General features: G+C 36.2%; 2 protein-coding genes and 1 pseudogene across 4 annotated transcripts; 1 reads left to right on the top strand and 2 right to left on the bottom strand.

Annotated features, from left to right (window-relative positions):
- Positions 1–3,981: 3,981 nt before the first annotated feature.
- LOC103839471 (HMG-Y-related protein A) lies at positions 3,982–5,382 on the bottom strand. The gene is made up of 2 exons (XM_018654499.2): positions 4,822–5,382; positions 3,982–4,730 (listed from the first exon to the last, which is right to left on the bottom strand). The coding sequence occupies exons 1-2, from the start codon at positions 4,873–4,875 to the stop codon at positions 4,290–4,292; spliced, it is 495 nt and encodes a 164-aa protein (XP_018510015.1). The 5' UTR covers positions 4,876–5,382; the 3' UTR covers positions 3,982–4,289.
- Positions 5,383–5,618: 236 nt separating this feature from the next.
- LOC103839472 (putative clathrin assembly protein At2g01600) lies at positions 5,619–18,183 on the bottom strand. Of its 3 annotated transcripts, XM_033279895.1 has the most exons (16): positions 18,165–18,183; positions 9,123–9,243; positions 8,945–9,014; positions 8,768–8,865; positions 8,394–8,532; positions 8,164–8,291; positions 8,009–8,101; positions 7,875–7,925; positions 7,689–7,754; positions 7,527–7,592; positions 7,373–7,453; positions 7,201–7,281; positions 6,935–7,120; positions 6,765–6,844; positions 6,533–6,650; positions 5,619–6,165 (listed from the first exon to the last, which is right to left on the bottom strand). In XM_033279895.1, the coding sequence occupies exons 2-16, from the start codon at positions 9,210–9,212 to the stop codon at positions 5,794–5,796; spliced, it is 1,719 nt and encodes a 572-aa protein (XP_033135786.1). In that variant the 5' UTR covers positions 9,213–9,243; positions 18,165–18,183; the 3' UTR covers positions 5,619–5,793. The 3 variants fall into 3 exon arrangements, with proteins under 3 accessions (XP_033135786.1, XP_033135785.1, XP_009114226.1); XM_033279894.1 differs by lacking the exon at positions 18,165–18,183 and having other exon boundaries at positions 6,533–6,648; positions 6,763–6,844; positions 9,123–9,352; XM_009115978.3 differs by lacking the exon at positions 18,165–18,183 and having other exon boundaries at positions 6,533–6,648; positions 6,766–6,844; positions 9,123–9,352.
- LOC103839695 lies at positions 15,456–17,198 on the top strand (annotated as a pseudogene).
- Positions 18,184–18,553: the final 370 nt, after the last annotated feature.

Below are 18,553 nucleotides of genomic sequence, written 5' to 3'. Positions count from 1 at the left end.
ATATACAATTACAGGGGATGATCCAGTAAGAGCATCTCCAATGTAAAACTCCATTTTTTCCTTCAAAATAAAGTAAAAGTGAAAATAGAGTAAAATTGCTCCAACTCTACTCCATTTCCCACTCCATTATGAAGTGATGAACAAACAAAAAAGAGATTACTCCATTTATGGAGTAAATTTCATTATGGAGTGAGATATGGAGTTGGATTGGAGCATTTCTTACTCCATATTCACTTTTACTCTATTTTAGAGAAAAAAATAGAGTATAGATGGAGATGCCCTAAGGAAGGTGTGTCCATATGGGTGCGTACTTGCCTCCATTAACTTCTTAGTATTTGTAAAGTAGTTAATTAAGTAAATTTCGGATAATTGAAGAGATAAAATGCAAAATTCTTTTATTACCTCCATTTAAGTGTATTTACATCATGTTAGTTTTTCTTATTCGCCTAGCCATCCTTAAATGACTGCATTAAACGTTACTATATGTTTTTAACTTCCTTAAATAAGTTCAAGTTTCTAAAAGTAATTTATGTACAACATTTTACAAGGAAAGTACGTAGCTAATTTTCTTATAAAATATACAAATTGTACATATGAATATACTACAATAGTAGATATAGATCACAGTAGTATGTCGACCAAAAAAAAAAGATCAGTCATATGAAGTGGTTATGAGTTTTGATGTGTTTTTTTCTTCTTTTCTCGACCCGTGAAATGAGTAGGGCAATCCACGAGACCAAAAAATCGGTGTGTTCATACCCATTTAATATTTTTGTTTGTTTGTTAATGGACCCACGCGCGAGTCGTTCCAAACAAACAAAAACGTCTTCTCTTTTGTTCACGAGATCACTGTCCCAAATTCACAGGTTTTGTTCACTACATGCCGGTATTTGTGTACTTATGAAAGGATGTTACTGGTAATGAGAAACGATCGCTCGTCGCAACTTGGAAGTCTTTTTATACATGCTTGCTTAGAATATTCGTACTTTATGAGTAGACTACATACTTTTAAAACTAGTTTTCTCAATGTTAAGTTGGATAGATATTATGAATACTGATAAAAATAATAATAATATGAGTATTGGCCTACTCAAATATGTTTTATCCAAAAAAAATCCCCCTTTGAGCAGCAGGCTTAAGCATGATTTACTAATATCAAAATATATATACTTCGAAGTTCTATTTCACTGTACTACTTAGGTCCAGTGCATGTCCATGACAGGCCCTCTTCATCTTCTAAGTTTTGTTCATAACTCATAACACATTAATTCAAGTTTTATATATATATTTCCAAGTTGTTGTTATCATTTGAGAAGCCTAATTCCTGCTGAGACCGAAAGGAACAACAAAACCTAATTCCTAAATATTGAATGACAATGTTAATAATTTCTCCAACATCTATATTATTAAAGTTGAAGTACACATTGAGATTGTTTGGCAATATAGATAGTAGTTAAAAAAATAGTACTGTTTGGAAACATAGATAGTAATAAGTTAGGAAAAATAATAATGGGCTTATGCTACTAAAAATTGGAAGCCCATTACATTATATTAAAAAGTAATGGGTCTATGTTATTTGATATATAATATATTCAAATCAAAATAATAATTTAAAATTGATTTATATTAAAAATTCATTCAAAAAAAAATATATATATATATATATATATATATATATATTCAAAATTTGATTTTTACTAACATATTTTCTAACAACTATTATAAAAATATTTTCAATATATATAAGAAAAATACAATACAAAACCCAATTTCAAACACCAACTTAAATTATGGCTTTTATATTTCACATTAAATTTTAAAATATAATATATGTGATTATTTATATGATTGTACGTATAAAATATTATTAATTATAAGAAACTTATTTGATGGTACGTATAACATACGTTTAATTATATGATAACACATATTTTGTAACCTATGATGACACATATAGGATATATATGTAATAGTGATTAGGAGTGGGCGTTCGGGCTCATTTTCGAGTTTTTTTGGGATTTCGTGTTCAGTTTAGATTTTTGAGGATTTGGTTCGGATTTGGTTCGGATTTGGATAACCAATTTAAATAGGTTTGGTTTAAATATTTAGATAGAGAATTAATAATAATTTAAGTATTTTTGGAGTTTTGAGTATATCTTAACTATTTAAGATATTTATGTTTGATTATCTGTATATATTTTCAAGCATTTAAGCGAACTTAAAAGTTTACATCATATATATAAGTAATTTAAGCGAACTTAGAAGTTTACATCATATTTTCAAGCATTTAAGCGAACTTAAAAGTTTACATCATATATTTAAGTATTTACGTTTGATTATTTGTATATATTTACATCATATATATTCTGGATGTTTTTATATATATTAAATCTAAAAATAATTAATATATATAAGTATATAAATCTATTTTGGATACCCAAAATACTTCGGTTCGGATCAGATTAGATTTCAGTTCTTCAAATACCAAAATTTTGAATAATTCAGATATTTAATTAATTCCGGTTCAGATTTAGTTCTACTTATTCGGATTGGAATCGGTTCAATTCTTCGAATTCGAGTTTTTTGACCAACCTTAAATAGTGACATAAAAATCAAATAGCATCATATTTTTTTTTAAAATACACCCGCACGGGCGTGCGGGTCAAAATCTAGTCTATCTTATTAAAACTCAAGTACAAAATTGGAGTGTTTGGAGACTTGAATAGGACTATTAAAAAATTTGGAGTGTTTGGAAACATGGATTGTAGTCTTTTAAAAAAAAATTATTTTTGTTTGATAACAAGGATAGTAATATTAAGAAAAAAAATAATGGGCTTATGTTTTTAAAAAAAATTGAAAGTTATCTAGGCCACTTTTAAAATATACCAAAATGGGTCAATCTAATTGCCTAAATTTTTTTTTCTAAACTAACCATAAAACAAAATTTAAACTTTATATATATTTCAAATCAAAATAATAATTCAAATTTGATTTATATCAAAAATTGATTCAAAATATATATATATATATATATATATATATATATATATTCAAAATGGATTTTTACTAAACTATTTTTCAATAACCATTATAAAAAAATATTGTCAATATATATAATAAAAATATAATACAAAGCCCAATTTGAAATACCAACTCAAATTATGGTTTTTATATTTCATATTAAGTTTTAAAAGTATAATCTATGTAATTATTTATATGATGGTATGTATAAAATACTATTAATTATATGATTACTTATATGATGGTACATATAAAATATGATTAATTATATGATGATAAAATACGATATATAATAATGACTAGGGATGGGCTTTTGGGTACCCATACGGGTTTGGTTCTGATCGGTTTGTATTTCGGGTTTTCGGGGTCAAAGATTTCAGCCTTATTAGAATGTTTCTAAATTTTGGTTTGAGTTCGATTTGGATCTTTGCGGGTTTGGTTTGGGTTTGGATAACTAATTTAAATTATTTTTAAAGTCTTAAATTATTATTTATTTTAAATTTCTCAAAATGTATAAATAAAATAATATATTACGTATAAATTTGAATAACATATGTCATAATACTTAAGCTTAACATATCAATTGGCTTGATTTAAAATTTTGGATACGGAATCAATAATTATTTTAAGTATTTTTGGTGATTTGAGTATACATTAACTATTTCAGATATTTACTTTTGACTATCTATATATATTTTCAAATATTTAAACCAATTTAAAAGTATCATTTTGATGTTTTATATACGTTAAATCTTAAAATAATTAATATATATAAGTATATAAATCTATTTTTAGATAAATTCAGATACTCAAATACTTCGGTTCGGATCAGATTCGGTTCTCTAAATAACAAAATTTTGAATAATTAGAATATTTAATCAATTTATGTTCGGGTTTGGTACTATATTTTTGGATCGGTATCGGTTATGTTTCTCGAATTCATTTTTCCAAATCCCAATAATTACATGAAAAACAAATATCAACATATTTTTCAAAATATACACCCGCGCGCCTGCGCGGGTCAAAATCTAGTTCACATTACACCACATGCAAATTCGAGTTACATTCTCATCATACGTCATTTTCTCTACTCATCCCCTATTTTTTTAATAACAACAAACACAACACAATTAACCATTAAGAAATACTAAAACCGAAAATTAAGAGAAATACTGTATTTTATTTAAAAGGTTAAAAATTGCTAAAGTTTCTAAATGAAGCTTGGTTTAACTTTCGGTGGCCTTCCACGACCCCGACGCTCACCATTGCTAGGCTGAGACCGACGTGGCCTCTTTAACCTTCTCCGATTCTTTCTTCGCCTTCTTCGGAGGTCGTCCTCGTGGCGTCCCAGAAACACTCGGCGATACCTTTGATTTCGCCTCTGAAGAAGAATCATTCACCTTAGGAGGACGACCTCTAGTCCTAGGCGGAGAAACCGAAGGAGCTGGGATCGCCACGTGGCTCGAATCTCCCTGAGGTTTCGGAGGACGGCCACGTCCACGCTTGGGCGGAGCATGTGGATCTGGTTTCATGTAGTTGTTCTTCACCATCACGATCTGGCCTGATTGTTTCATCTGGTTGAGATGGTAGTTGAGAAGCGTCGAGTGAGACGGTGGTAAAATGGACTGAGTTGACTCAATGTGCTTCGCGATCGCCGTTTTGTTGCATCCGTTTGCGTCGTTAGATGCTTCGATCGCTGCCATGATCATCTAATTCCCGCAGAAATTAGAATAGTTAAAAAAATTTAAAAAAAATCGAGATTACAATTTCAAGATCTGAGTCGGTTAAGTTGTATTATACCTGAGGATATGGTGGGAGAGAGATGGGATGCTGCTCCGTCGCCATTTCAAACATGAATTTGCACAGAGAGTGGAAGGAAGAAGAGAGAGTTGTAATGCTGCTTGAACGGAGAAACTGTGTGGGTTAAAGAAAGGGATTTTTGAAAAAATAAAATTGGTTTTCTTTTTGATTAAATAAAAAGAAATATTTTGTGTTTAAAGATGATCGGACGGGTAGGGTAATACGAGGTTGATCTAACGGTTGCGGAACTATCAGAACGTTATCCCGCTGGATTGCTAACAAGTGACATGGCTGAAGGCGATCAGTTGATAACTGATAAATTTTGTGCAATTTACGACATTCTCCCTGAATTTGAACTTTGGCCCTGTTCGTTTTGTAAACTGGATGAGAATTCCAGACGCGGCATCCGCACGCAGTAATTGGATACAGCAATCAGATGTTGTTCGTTCGCGATTCTGGAAATTTTGGATATTTGGATGAGCTTGCTGTAGTTGGAAGCGTTCAAACATCTCATCCAGAAATCCCAAAAAATCCGGATGAGTTTTCAAAATTAATCTGGATGCCGCGTCCAACTTAACCTTCTATTTCGCGCCAAACGAACATCGGTCCGCGTCTGCGTCTGGATGCCGCGTCCAGTTTACGAAACGAACAAGGAAGATAATAAATAATTCGGTGGTTTGGTTCACTAACGTAAAAACGTGTCGAGTTATCAATGGACGCAAAGGGGAAAAAAGCAATGAGAACCAAAAGATGAGGCCCATTAGAATAGAGGAGTGTGTAGTTCGAGAGCCCATAAGTTTTAAGAATGCGAATAAAGGGATTTACTCGTATATATGCATATCATCTCCCAGCTATCAATAAGAACAACATTGATCAAACAAATCATGTGAATTCAATTACTCACAAGTCACACAAAAAAACCAATTCGCTCTCTACCTCTTCTCCACCAGAAATAAACACGTGAAAACATAATCAGATGAGACCAGTGCTGCGGAACGGATTATTATGTTGGTTAACCGCAAAATCACCAAACCCGCTGGTGTTTGGCTGCTGTGAAACCGGGAATTCCCCAAAATCACCAAATGGATTACTACTATTATTATTGGATTGGGGGTTTGGTGCTAATGCTAGTTGTAGTTGATGCTGCCCATAAGGTGGCTGGTAAGCACCAAAGGGGTTGTTCACAGCTGGCTGCTGAGGTGGCGGAGTACCGTTGGACGTTGCAAAAGGATCGTGAACTTCAAATGGGTTGGGGGCTGGTGCACCGTAGACAGGGCGTTGGGAGGCTATGTAGGCTCCATCATCGTATAGACTGTTCAGTGTAAGCGTGTCTAACCCTCCAGCCTATACATTTAATGGTTTTTTGAAAGGTTAGTCTACAAAAGATGTTGATGAACTACATACACACTATAACAACCAAATTGCCTTCTAGTCTACCGTAATCCTCCTAAATGATTAGTTAGACTAACAATCAACTTTCTATTCTAACGGTTCCATAACTACCAATTTACTAATGACAAGCTTCCTAGTATCAAGTTTTAAAATTTCCATAAAACAATGCATGTGATGACTTTTCATAGTAAACTTGGGAGACTTTCTCCACATGTACGTACTGCTGTGGCTTCTCAAAAAGTTCCAATTATCCAACCAAATCTTTAGCCGGAAAGTGCATTCTACTGTTTAAAACATGAACAAAGAGAAGAATGCATACCAATTGCCTATCGGTGGCTGCAGAGATGTCGTTGCTTGGTGTTGTTACCAGGGCAAGCTCCCATCCTGTAGGGTCGTAATCGTTTGCTTGAAAAGAACGAGGCGTTGAAGAGTTTCCTGGAAACAGAGACCAAGAACATACATGAATCAGCTACAATAAAGGGTAGAATCACCTCCAGAAACTGGAAGGAGACTTATGGACATGATTGAGATGGTATATAACAAGAAGCTCACCATCATTTGAGATTATGGCCAAAGCAAGTGCATTTTGGTCCTCGATCGCTGATGCATCGGGAGCGGAAGTGTTCAGACCCTGCGTGGAAAATTGAACAAAAGAGAACCTGAGAGTTCAGAATAGCAACGGAAATCAACACTCATACAGCAACAACAATAGGATTTTCACCAGTAGATCATCTGTATCAATGATGCTCTGTGACTGAGTGGTAGCTGAAGGAGGCGGCGGTGGAGAATATTCTGTGTCTTCAGATGCAAGAACTACATCATCTGAAGGCAACACAAGTTCACGTTCTTCATGAGACGGTTCCGTATCTTGGTCAGGAAGTCCATCATCTGGCCTATAAGTTAGAAGCTGGATGTAGACAACTTCGTTAGCAAGAGGCTTAAAGGCGAAGATTCCTGGATCATTAATATGAGAAGATATGAATATACCAGTGGTTCAGCTGGGGCATCGACAGCGCGAGGTGCTTCTTTAATATACTCTTCCATTGTTGCAAGAAAAGATTGTGGGGGCTGGAGAAAAACAAAACAACGCATTGCATTAAGTAACAGGTACAAAGTAATAATCATCCATTTAAGTTGTTAGGAAACGCTAATATGGTACCTCTCTTAACACAGGAAACTGAAAATTCCTAGCGAGTTCCAATCCTTTACATGCTTCATAGAATTCAGAAAGGCTACGAGCCTGCAAAATTATTATATTTCTAGTTAGACAAGAAAGTGACTACACAAGTGAAGTCTACGCAGACAGACATCACCTGCTGACCAGCACGCTTGTATATTTCAAGGGAAGTGATGGCTTCATGTTTAGGCATTTCAAAGAACTGCAATGAATGAATGAAAAACTCAGTAGGGAGGAAGGAGATAAGATAGAGAGAGACATGCTAAACTATGATGGCAAAAATACAAACCAAACCTACCTTGTCAATGAGATTGATGATTCCGTCATTAATAGCACAATAGACTTTAAAACTCTCCTTCAACACCTATCAATCATTCAATCACAAAGAAGGTAAGAAATTTTCGAGCTTTGCAGAGCAAAACACCAATAACAGTCCCCACTTGTGGAAATTATAAGTCTATGACCAGGATCATTATAACTTTACCAGAGCGAGTGCGTATTGTATAACATGATTGTGGTTAGCAGCACCTTCTGGCTGATAAAAGGAAGTAAAAGGGCAAGACAGTTCATTGATCAGCAAATGCAGCCACAAACAAATAAGATAACAAAAGAAAGTACCCTGCAACCGATGAGACGATAGAGAAGCTGCTGCAAAGCTGGCAACTGGAGCAAGATTTCTTCACCATCTAAATCCCTGGTTCTACTGTACCCCTGCCAATCCATAATATATAAGAAAAGAGGTTCAAACGCAAGACAAAGAAAACAAGTGATACCTTATCGTGGCCTGGGGTAGCCTTAGTAAGAGGTTCAGCCTCAGTATCATATCTCAAAACCCTGAAGCATTCAAGCCGTTCCTCAAGAAACAATGCATAAGTACGCACCCAAGCTGAACAATCCCAAGCTGTGATAGAAACCAAAACAATGCCCTCCATAAGAAACCTCTTTTGATCCAAAAAATGTAGCAGAAACACTGAGTTGATAACTAACTAACTAACTAACTAACCGATAGGGCCTGAGTCATCCTTGAAGTTAGAAATCTGCAGAATCCGAACTCTCTGCGAAAAATTGAGAAGCTCCTCTCTAAATGTGGGGTCTCCTTCCCTTAGAAGCCGGTGAATCACAATGAGTGTTTTCAGTGCAACCTGTTGAAGCAACAACAAGAGAGAGGATACGCATAAAGCAAATAAGTTCATCAACAGCTTCCAAAAAAAACACAATTCATATGCTTTTATTTTATTTAACACAATTTCAAAACCTAAAGGATCGTAATCATTCAAAAATGAGCAAGGTTGGTCTTCAAACAATTACTAAATGATTTATACATATATATATACATATTTTTTTAAATAAAATTGACGTTTAAGTGAGAACTAGTACCGTCCAGTTTCTAGTTTTATGCAAACGGCGGGAAAGGGCGTGAATGCAATAAGCAACATCAGCCCGAGCACGTGTCACTGCTGTTGCTGCGAAGATTTCTGATACAAATAGAGAAATGATTTTTTTTTTTTTTTAAACAGATCTTAAGGATTCAAAAAGAAAATCGAAATCACTCACTTCTGAGATGGCGATCTTTGGGAGGACACTCGACGTGATTCGTAGCTTTCACTATGGCAACATCTAAATCCTATAAATAACAACAACATGAAATTGTTTTTAAAAAGAAAAAAAATATTCGAATTGACTATCAGATACATATAAACAAAGATTTGAGAAAATCGGGAGAAGCGCGTACGGCGTAATCGCTGTTGACGCGGACAAGGCCGACTTTGGTGGTGTCTTTCAGGGCTCCATAAGCTTTACGCCATGTTTGTAGCGTTCCCATCGGAAGAAGACTCTTTCAGATCTCTTCCTACCTTCTTCCCCGAGAACACTGACCAAAGAGAGAGAGCAATAGAGTGAGCAACCAAAAAGGGGCTCCTTCCGTTTTTAAAAATGTCAATAAATTCATACCAGAAAATATATATATATGAAAATGCTATTTATTGAATTTTCTTACCAAGATTAAGGAAGAATTGATTTTCTTTTGATTTTATTGGACTTTTACTGTACATTTTAATAAATTATTTCTGCATTTGTTTTTTTTTCTAGAAATTTATTTCCATATTTACATCATGATGATTATTTTTTTTCAATAGTAGGATTCATAATTAAAGCTCACGCTAAGCATAAATGGTAATGATATACATTCTTGAAAATTTTGACAGTAGTTATGACCTAACTAATAATAAGAATAGAATCTGCTCCTCTGGATTTTGTTATCTATAATTGTGGCACCTTTTTATTAAACAATCACAAAGCCATGTGTGCCTACGCGATATATTGCTCATCGTACACACTTATATAAAGCTTTAAAAGATGGTTAATGAAATAAATAAATTAAAAAAGGTTGAGAAATACGGTGGAGATTACAGATGGGAGATTGAGAAATGTTGGCCACCTAACCAACATCCGTCCACCCATACACTTGTCAATACAAGTCTACTTGGATTACATTGGCGGCTCTTGTCTCACTTTAATTTTATTGATAGCAAAGCTAAGAGCATGTTTATTGTAAAGCTAAGGTTTTTATCAAGTCTCTTACTTTTAAAATATAAAAAAAGTAATTAAAAGTATAAAAAAGAACTAAGATATGTCTCTTATTTAAAAAATATAAAAGACATCTCTTAACTTAATCTTGCATCTTTTCTTCACTTCGCAACTTTTAATTAGTTTAGGTATTTAATTTTAATTAAAATTTAATAATTTATTTATAATATACTAAACTAATGATATTTTGTTGTTAAGAACTCCATTTTAAGAGTTCATGCGATGAACATGCTCTAATGTGCTAGCTGACAATTACTAAATGGGTTAGTGTTTTACTCCATCCATTCCAAAATATAAGATGTTTAGTTAAAAATACACATATTAAAAAAGTTAATTTTTATCTAGAAAACAATATTAAAATTATAAATTAATAATATTCAATCAATTACAAAATAGATTATTAAATATGATTGATTGCCCAATTTTTAATAAAGTAAAAGTTACCTAAAAAAATGAAAACATCTTATATATTGAAACATTAAAGTTCTTTAAAACATCATACATTTAGGAACATATGAAGTATTTACTAATTGGATGGTAACTATTTGAATTCACCATCCAATTAGGAGTATGATTGGTAAATTTTAGAATAACTTAAATAGAAAAAAGATTTAACGAACTATTTCCACATCAAAACTTTTGTATACCAACAAATATACACAATTTTCAACATGGTCATAATTGCACACAACTAAAGTATCATAACATGTTATCTCTCCTTGATATCCGTGATATCCAAGCCTTTAATCAGGCCTGCTTGCTAAGATATCGTGGCACCTACTCAAAAAACCTGATTGTCTCCTATCTCGCATCCTAATAGGAAAATACTGCAATAATTCTCCTTTTCTCATAGTTGAGCAATCACCATCTTCCTCCCATGGTTGGAGAGGTATCTTACTAGGCAGAGACTTCCTAGTGCAACATCTTAGCAAGGCCATAGGAGATGGAGAATCAACTAGCATCTGGAAAGACTCCTGGATTCACCCCAAGAAAAATCTTCGACCTTTTGGACCAGCTTCGCTTGAAGATCAGGATCTGCTGGTCTCAGACCTCCTCTCCCGTGAAACTAAGGAATGGAACCAAACAAAAATCTGCAACCTCATGCCTGAACTAGCAGCTCATATCCAGAGCCTGCGACCCAGTAAGTTTGGAGCAGCAAACACGCACATTTGGAGCTACCATCCCTCATGGGAATATACCACAAAATCAGGCTAGCTCTCCCTACAAGCAACAAAAATCCAATCGACGCCAACACTCTTGGACTGTGACCTGAATGCAGATGGCTGGAACTGGAATAAGCATATTTGGTCTCAGAAAATGCTACCAAAGCTCAAGATGTTTCTCTGGAAAATAGGACACAATGCCTTACCCACGGGTGAGAATCTTCAGAATCGAGGTATGCAAATTGCTACTACATGTTTCCACTGCGGAGAACCAGAATCTACCCTTCACTTCCTACTACACTGCTGATTTGCACAAGAAGTCTGGGGTCTATGGCCGTGGTCAAACTCCTTTGATGCGCAGCGATGTACCTCAATAAAATCAGCCATCATGTCATCCTACTAGTGGAAAGCTCTCCCCCCTTATGGCTTCACCAGCAATGCTTTTCCATGGATCTGCTGGTTCATCTGGATATCGAGGAACCAACTCCTCTTCGAGAAGAAAACATCGACGGGCCTTGAAATAGTACTCAAAGCGATCACTGCAATCAGAGAATGGGACCAGGCACATATCCAATCCATCGCCCCACCCCCCCCCCCCCCGACCTCAAAGCGTAATCTACCAATAGAGCCGCTTCGCCTTCATCCTCAAACGATCCTGTGTAATACAAATGCAGCTTGGAAAAGGTAAACCAGAAAAGGAAGCTTAGCTTGGATCTTCTCAAATCAAGACGGATCGGAACGGAACAAGGGCTCACGATTCCAAGACCATATCTCCTCTGCTTGCATGGCAGAAGTCCTAGCAATTAGACACGCCCTACTACATGCGATGGAACTCAACATCAACCACATCTGGCTTCGATCAGATTCCCTAGTGCTCATCAGAGCTTTATCTTCGGGACGCCGACCGTTTGATCTCCACGGAGTGCTTGCGGATATCGTCACGATTGCTTCTTCTTTCTTTTTTTTCATGTCGTTTCACTTTCATCAGTAGAGATCTTAATGGGCCTGCGGACTTATAAGCCAAGGCATGCTTGCTTTATGATCCAAGCCCTTGTGTCTCATAAACCTTTTCCCCTATTTAAATGAAAATCTTTGGTGTTCAAAAAAAAACATGTTATCTCTCCATCAGAAAGAAGTAGAGTAAGAAAAATGTCAACACAGTTTATTTCTCACTTCAATAATAAGTGAGAGAGTAAGGTGAACTATAAACCTCTAACAAAACAATAATAGGAGTAAAAAAGATCAAAGTTAGTTTCATTTGATTGGTAGAAAATAAGTTTAATTAAAAGGGAAAAAAATGTCACTAAAATATTCTCGATAAAACTGTTTTTCACTCTATCCCTACTAAAAATAGTTAGGAACTATTCTCCACTGATCTAATGCAATGAAAAGGTTTTGATTATAAGCAGTGTCGATTTATGAATTCCAAGATTAGAAGCATACAAAAAATTGGCTACTTCTCTGAAAATAAGAAAAGAAAAAGAGGATTATGAAAGGTCGGAATAGAAGAAGATTGTAATCTTGAGATTATATTACTACACCAAAAGAAATTTTGAAAATTTGTAACTGAAATTTTTGATAAATCAATTACTCGAAAATTCATGCTTTCTTGGCATGGTCCAATGGCCGGTTCTGATTATAACTATCAATTGTTTTTGCTGCTACAAACCCAAATTTGATATTTAGTGTAGATTTAAATTTTTTTATATATATGATAGACAGAACTATATGGTATATAACCGGTGGTGGATTAGAAGACGCATGCTAAGTAAAATAAACCTCTTTTACAAATATAGATACACATGAAAGTTATCAGCTTATTTAATTTTAGAAGTTCAGTAGTATCACACGCCGATTAAATTCAAGAGTGAGAACAGTCGTTGTTTTCAATTTGTTTCTAACATAATTTTTATAATCTTAATCTCATGATCATAAGATAAGTTTTCTTTTTCAATCTATTCCTACCTAATAAAAAAAATTCAATTTTTAAAATTATACTAGATTTTTATCCGTACATCCACGCAGATTTTTTTTCATTTTGAAATAAACAATATTTATGATTTGATCGACGATTTTTTATTGTTTGTATATGTTAAATGTGCATATTGTGGCTGAATGTTAAACTAATCAAAGTGATATACTACATAAGTAATTTATAAAATTATACTAGAATTTCATCCGTACAACCTCTTGGTCGGTCGCTACGTAGCGACCGATCCGCAACGAGTCGGTCGCTACGTAGCAACCGATCCGTAAAAAATCGGTCGCTACGTAGCGACCGACTAAGCCATTTGTTTGGTTGGCGACTGATCCATCGCGGATCCGGTCGTTACGTAACTGTTTCGGACATCGATCAACGGGTATGACCCAAATACGTGCATTCTCGTCTGTTCCTCAAATGATAACTCCCATGTACCGCAGTCATATCATTTCTCACTCCCATCGACTGAAGTTATCATTTAAACTTTACGATAAAAATTGTGAAAAATTCATTCTTATCGATAAAAATCGCGATAAACGTTTCGAATCGATAGACAACCCAAATAGGTCTAAAACGCGATTAGAAATCCACTTACGATTTTTTAAGGAAAAGCCCATAGATACTATGGCGGTTTATACTTAGTCCGCAAGAAAAGATAAATGTCAAGTTTCCGCAGATAAATGTTAAGTTTCCGCAGATAAATGTTAAGTTTCCGCAGATAATCATGAAGATCGAGAAAAATAGATTATCTCCATTTTCGAGTTATGACGGCTTAGGGGCAAGAAGAGAAAAGCTCAAACCGACCTTGGACGGAGTATATAAGGAGTCCTAGGCGAGAGGCAAAAAGAGAGACCTTTTCAGAGCAAACTTAGCACTTAGAGAAACTAGGCAACTTTCCGTTTTTGTTATTTCGGGCTGCGACTCAACTAGGTTTTGCAGTCTTAGGTTGTTAGAACTAGGAATCCCGCTGACACCTCTCATAGCCGAGGCTTCCACCTTGTTGTAACGCTCATACGCAAATCCGGAATAAAACTCCTTTTGCTCTTTTCTACGATTTCTTATTTCTTTTCGTCTTTACTTGCGTGTTCTGATTGTTTGGCGTGTGGTTTAGCAGATATCTGGGACCTCTAGGAAAGTAGCACTTTGCTAACTTTCCTAATTTAAACGGAAATCGACAGTGCGAATTTCGGTTTCCACATTAATTCATCTATTTTCCAAACAAAAAATATCCAGATAATATGTTTTCAAATTTAAATGTCTCTAAATTTTCTTTGTATTCCAAATAAATAAAATATTGAAATATAGATAATATTATAGTTGAGAATAAATTTTCACAAACTTTAAAATTTAGTTAGTATATATATTCCATTAATTAAATTCTAAAGTATTAACTTGAAATTTACTTTTTGTATTTTCATATTTAAATATATTTTGTGAATAATATTCACACACACACACACACAGAACAATCAATATGTGCCTAGAGCACTCTCCAACTACAACCCATGAGCTTATAGTACACATACACTCTGTGCACCACGCATTTCTTCATAAGGATATGCATAACCCATGTGTCGCTAGTACAGTCTGTCTATGTACCTCCGCACAACCACCCGCTGCGTCGCTATTACCAATGTCTATGTACTCCCGCACAAACACTCGCTGTGTTGCTGGTACCTCACTGTACCCCTGCACCACACCGCTGTGTCGCTAGTACCTCCCTGTACCCCCGCACCACACCCGCTGCATCACTAGCTCAGACGTCTCTGGCCCCTGCACAACATCACACCTGGTGCGTCGATAGCTTAGACATCTCTGAACCCCCGCACTCGTCACATAGTCCCTACTATATAACTATATATATATATATATCTTTATATATAAAAAAGACCTTAAATCACTTTCAGGGGGTCCGGCTCGGATGCCACGTCATCAATTTGTGCAAAGAGAGCGCGACACCTTTCCCAATCTCCAAACTCACCGTTTCACTAAACTGAAGTTACAATTGATATGGGCTTTGTTTAGTGTTTGGGCTCAAATGACTTGGCCCGCTGGCGAGCAAGTCTCAGCCTCCCGATACGTCTTCCATCGGGATTTACGTTTCATCACACTTTGTGTTCTCCCCCGTTCTAGAGACAGATTTGCTTAAGGCGTCGTGACGATACTGTTCGTTAGGGTTTTGATCGCGTCTTTTGGCTTTCTTTCCATTAATCGAAACTAAACGTCTCAACCACTTACAGATCTATCTCATTAAACATGTTCTTAACTCCTTTAGCCACAATCTCTACTTCAATGTGTGGTTATCTTCTGAGAGACGGTGTGTCTGCGGATATAAAAAGGTTTGCTTTTCTCCTCTCAAAAGACAGCTACTGGGTTTTGGGTTGCGGCTGAGCGGCTTGTCTCTGATGCTTCTAAGAAGAAACACTTGAAATCTTTCATCGAACAGGCGAAAGAGCAGCTAACCGAAGTGGATCATCAGCCGACCGAGAGATCGCAAGGCTACCCTTTCGAGGGACATCTGACGGTTGATCGTGAGCCGCCGCAGCCTCAGTGGCTGGTGCAGCAGAATCTCATGTATGCTTTCTCTTCGATCGTTGCTGGTGAATCCTCTAATGCTGCTGATGTTGGAAACGTTCTTCGGGAAACAGCTAATTTGATGCAGATTCATCAATGGTCTTGACAATATCATCTCAGGGGTAGATTTTAATATCTTTTTGGCATTGCTCTTATGTGTTTTCGATATTGTTTAGCCCCAACCTTCAATATGATATTGGTAGTGTCTTTTGCTAAGATATATATGATATGTTTATGCAGATACTAGAAGACGGTGGACCACCGAGAGCTCCACCGGCGAGTAAAGAGGTTGTGAAGAAACTTCCAGTGATTGTTTTCAGTGAGGAAATGCTTAAAACGTTAAGAGCAGTGGTGGAATGTTGCATCTACAAGGAGAATCTGGTCATCGGCGACAAAATGCAAGAGTTGCCATGCAAGCACACGTTTCGCCTTCTTTGCCTAAAGCCTTGGCTGGTAATGAAAAAAACCCATCCTTATTTATTGTTAAAAGTTGCATAGCTTATGATCAAACTGTTTGTGTGCTCTGTGATAGGACGAGCATAACTCTTGCCCTATATGCCGCCATGAGTTACCAACAGATGATCAGAAGTACGAGAGCTGGAAAGAGAGGGAGAAAGAGGCCGAGGAAGAGAGGAAAGGCGCAGAGAATGCTGTCCGTGGAGGCGAATATATGTACCTTTAGGAATCGTGACACTTCATTTGCGTTCTTACATTTCACATGTTGGTCCATTCACATGTAGTTTACTCTCTCTTTTTTTCTATGTACTGATCTCATTCTTACCGAACCTCATTCCCATAATTAATACAGAAATTCTCACTTTAAATTTATATATCACACGTGATACACTAAAAATGAATCCTTGCTACTGTCAAGTTAACAGTGGTAATTGTAATATTTGAGATTCAATCCAGAAGACCAGTTTACTCTTTACTTTTATGAGTTCAATGTTAAGCTGAGAAACAAGTGGGTTTTGAGAATTAATTGTGACAAGAGTAACAAGAATGCCTAGGTAATTCGAATTCAATTTAAATGAAGCTGGCGTAGGGTCAATGATCGGATGTTAATTGCAGAACTGAACAACTATTCAAGTGCGATGAAATGCGGTCTAGAACTCAGATCACTCGGCTGGAACAACCCACTATCGTGATCTTGTTCCCTACTATTAGAACACCCACACTTGAAAAAGAAGATGAACTTTGCATTGACAATATTGTAATAGGAGAGATTGTCAACTCATTGCCATGCAACCATATCTTTCACCACCAATGCATAAGATTGATGTATATCAAATTTAAACTTCCCAAAATGTTCGAAATACAATACAATAATGTTAATGATTTCCATTTACATGAATAATAATTTACCGTCATAATAAAAAAATTCAGTAATCTATATTATTCATCAGTGAAAAAAACAAATTCCATACGCATAAACAACCGTATATTGAAAATCCCAAAACCATTAAACAATGAACAAATTTTCATAACATAAATATAGACATCCCGCGTAGCACAGACCGACCCTAGTACTTATATATAACAGTCTTTAACATCAATCATTTCACACAACCGTTGAATCTTCTATTATCCTATTTCCGGTTTACAATCAACAATACAATCAACAATCAAGACTCCAACAGACTCGATTCACAGAGACGGATCATGTTCGAAACTAAACTTTTTATAACTATAGTACTAAACTAGCTCGGGATTTAACGGAGTAGCCCTCACTTTAGCAATGAAGAGAAGTGGTATCTATGAACTCCAACTGCTCAAATAGACTCCAAATCTGAAACCATGACGAAATTCTGAGTCATAACGACCTTCGAACGGTTTAAAACGGGTTTGGTCAAAGTTACACAAAAGTCAATCCGCTGGTCAAAGGTCAACCCGGTCAACCCTTGACCAGAAATCAATTTGACCTAACCGACCGGTTTACCCTAACCGACCGGTTTACTCTAACCGAAACGCAATTGTTTTTAAACCGATTAAACCAGTCAAACCAACCCGGTTGACCGAGTCACCGAGTTGATTCACTGAGTCGTCACAGGCGAGGGTCACCGGCCGGCGGGAATAGATGGCAGCTTACTGGCAGCGGACGACGGCATACACTGGCGGTGGAGAACGGCGGCACGGCGACGGAGAACGGCGGCACGGCGACGGAGAAGCACAGCGGCGACGATGACGGATGCAATTTCCTGCGTCGGCGAGGTTGGTGGCTACGGCGTTGTTTCGACGAGAGGAACACGATGATGGCTTTGCATGCACGAGATTCTCAGTGGTTTGGAAGTTATCGATGATTTACTAAAACGGCCGAAACTTAACTCAAATGCACGGCGGTTTTTCCGGCTTACCTTGGGCTGCGAACGCTGGTGACAAGCTGGCGTGACCCTAGGGTGTGGTGGCTCCATTGATCTCCGACGGTGGCTCAGTCCATGCAAAGGATTCTCATTTCTTCTTCTTCTTAAACTATCTCTCTCTCTTTCTCTTTATTATCTTTCTTTTCTAAACTTCTGATTTTTCTTGCAGAAAGATGGATGGTGGGTCTTTATAGACAAACTCTTTGGGCCTTCGGAAATTGCTTGGGCTTTAATGGGCTGAATTTTTCTGGGCCGTAAATGAGTCGTTACAGATATAGTGTTTATGCATAAACTTTTTTAACTTAGACTAACAAGGTATGCAACCAGTTGCGAAGCCACCCTCCCTATAAAGTCTGGAGGCACGTGCACCCACAATTATTTTATTACCTAAATTTTGTGTGTAATACCATTAGAATTTAGCTAGTTCAGATGGTAAAAGAAAACTTGTGCACCCATTCATTCCTAGTTTCAAACCTTCTCATGAACAATTTTGTTTTTA

Source organism: Brassica rapa, chromosome A09, assembly GCF_000309985.2.
Source record: "Brassica rapa cultivar Chiifu-401-42 chromosome A09, CAAS_Brap_v3.01, whole genome shotgun sequence".
Lineage (NCBI taxonomy): Eukaryota > Viridiplantae > Streptophyta > Magnoliopsida > Brassicales > Brassicaceae > Brassica > Brassica rapa.
Note: the sequence above shows the minus strand (reverse complement) of the source record. Positions and strands in the feature narration are given on the sequence as shown.

Bases quoted from the DNA above. Each gene is read 5' to 3' on its own strand.
- LOC103839471 (XM_018654499.2), bottom strand. From the start codon at position 4,875: ATGTTTGAAATGGCGACGGAGCAGCATCCCATCTCTCTCCCACCATAT. The intron at 4,731-4,821 runs GTATAATACAAC...TGCGGGAATTAG, and splicing joins CTCTCCCACCATATCCTCAG to ATGATCATGGCAGCGATCGA.
- LOC103839472 (XM_033279895.1), bottom strand. From the start codon at position 9,212: ATGGGAACGCTACAAACATGGCGTAAAGCTTATGGAGCCCTGAAAGAC. The intron at 9,015-9,122 runs GTACGCGCTTCT...TGTTATTTATAG, and splicing joins GCGTCAACAGCGATTACGCC to GATTTAGATGTTGCCATAGT. The intron at 7,926-8,008 runs GTACTTTCTTTT...TCCTTTTATCAG, and splicing joins ATCGTCTCATCGGTTGCAGG to CCAGAAGGTGCTGCTAACCA.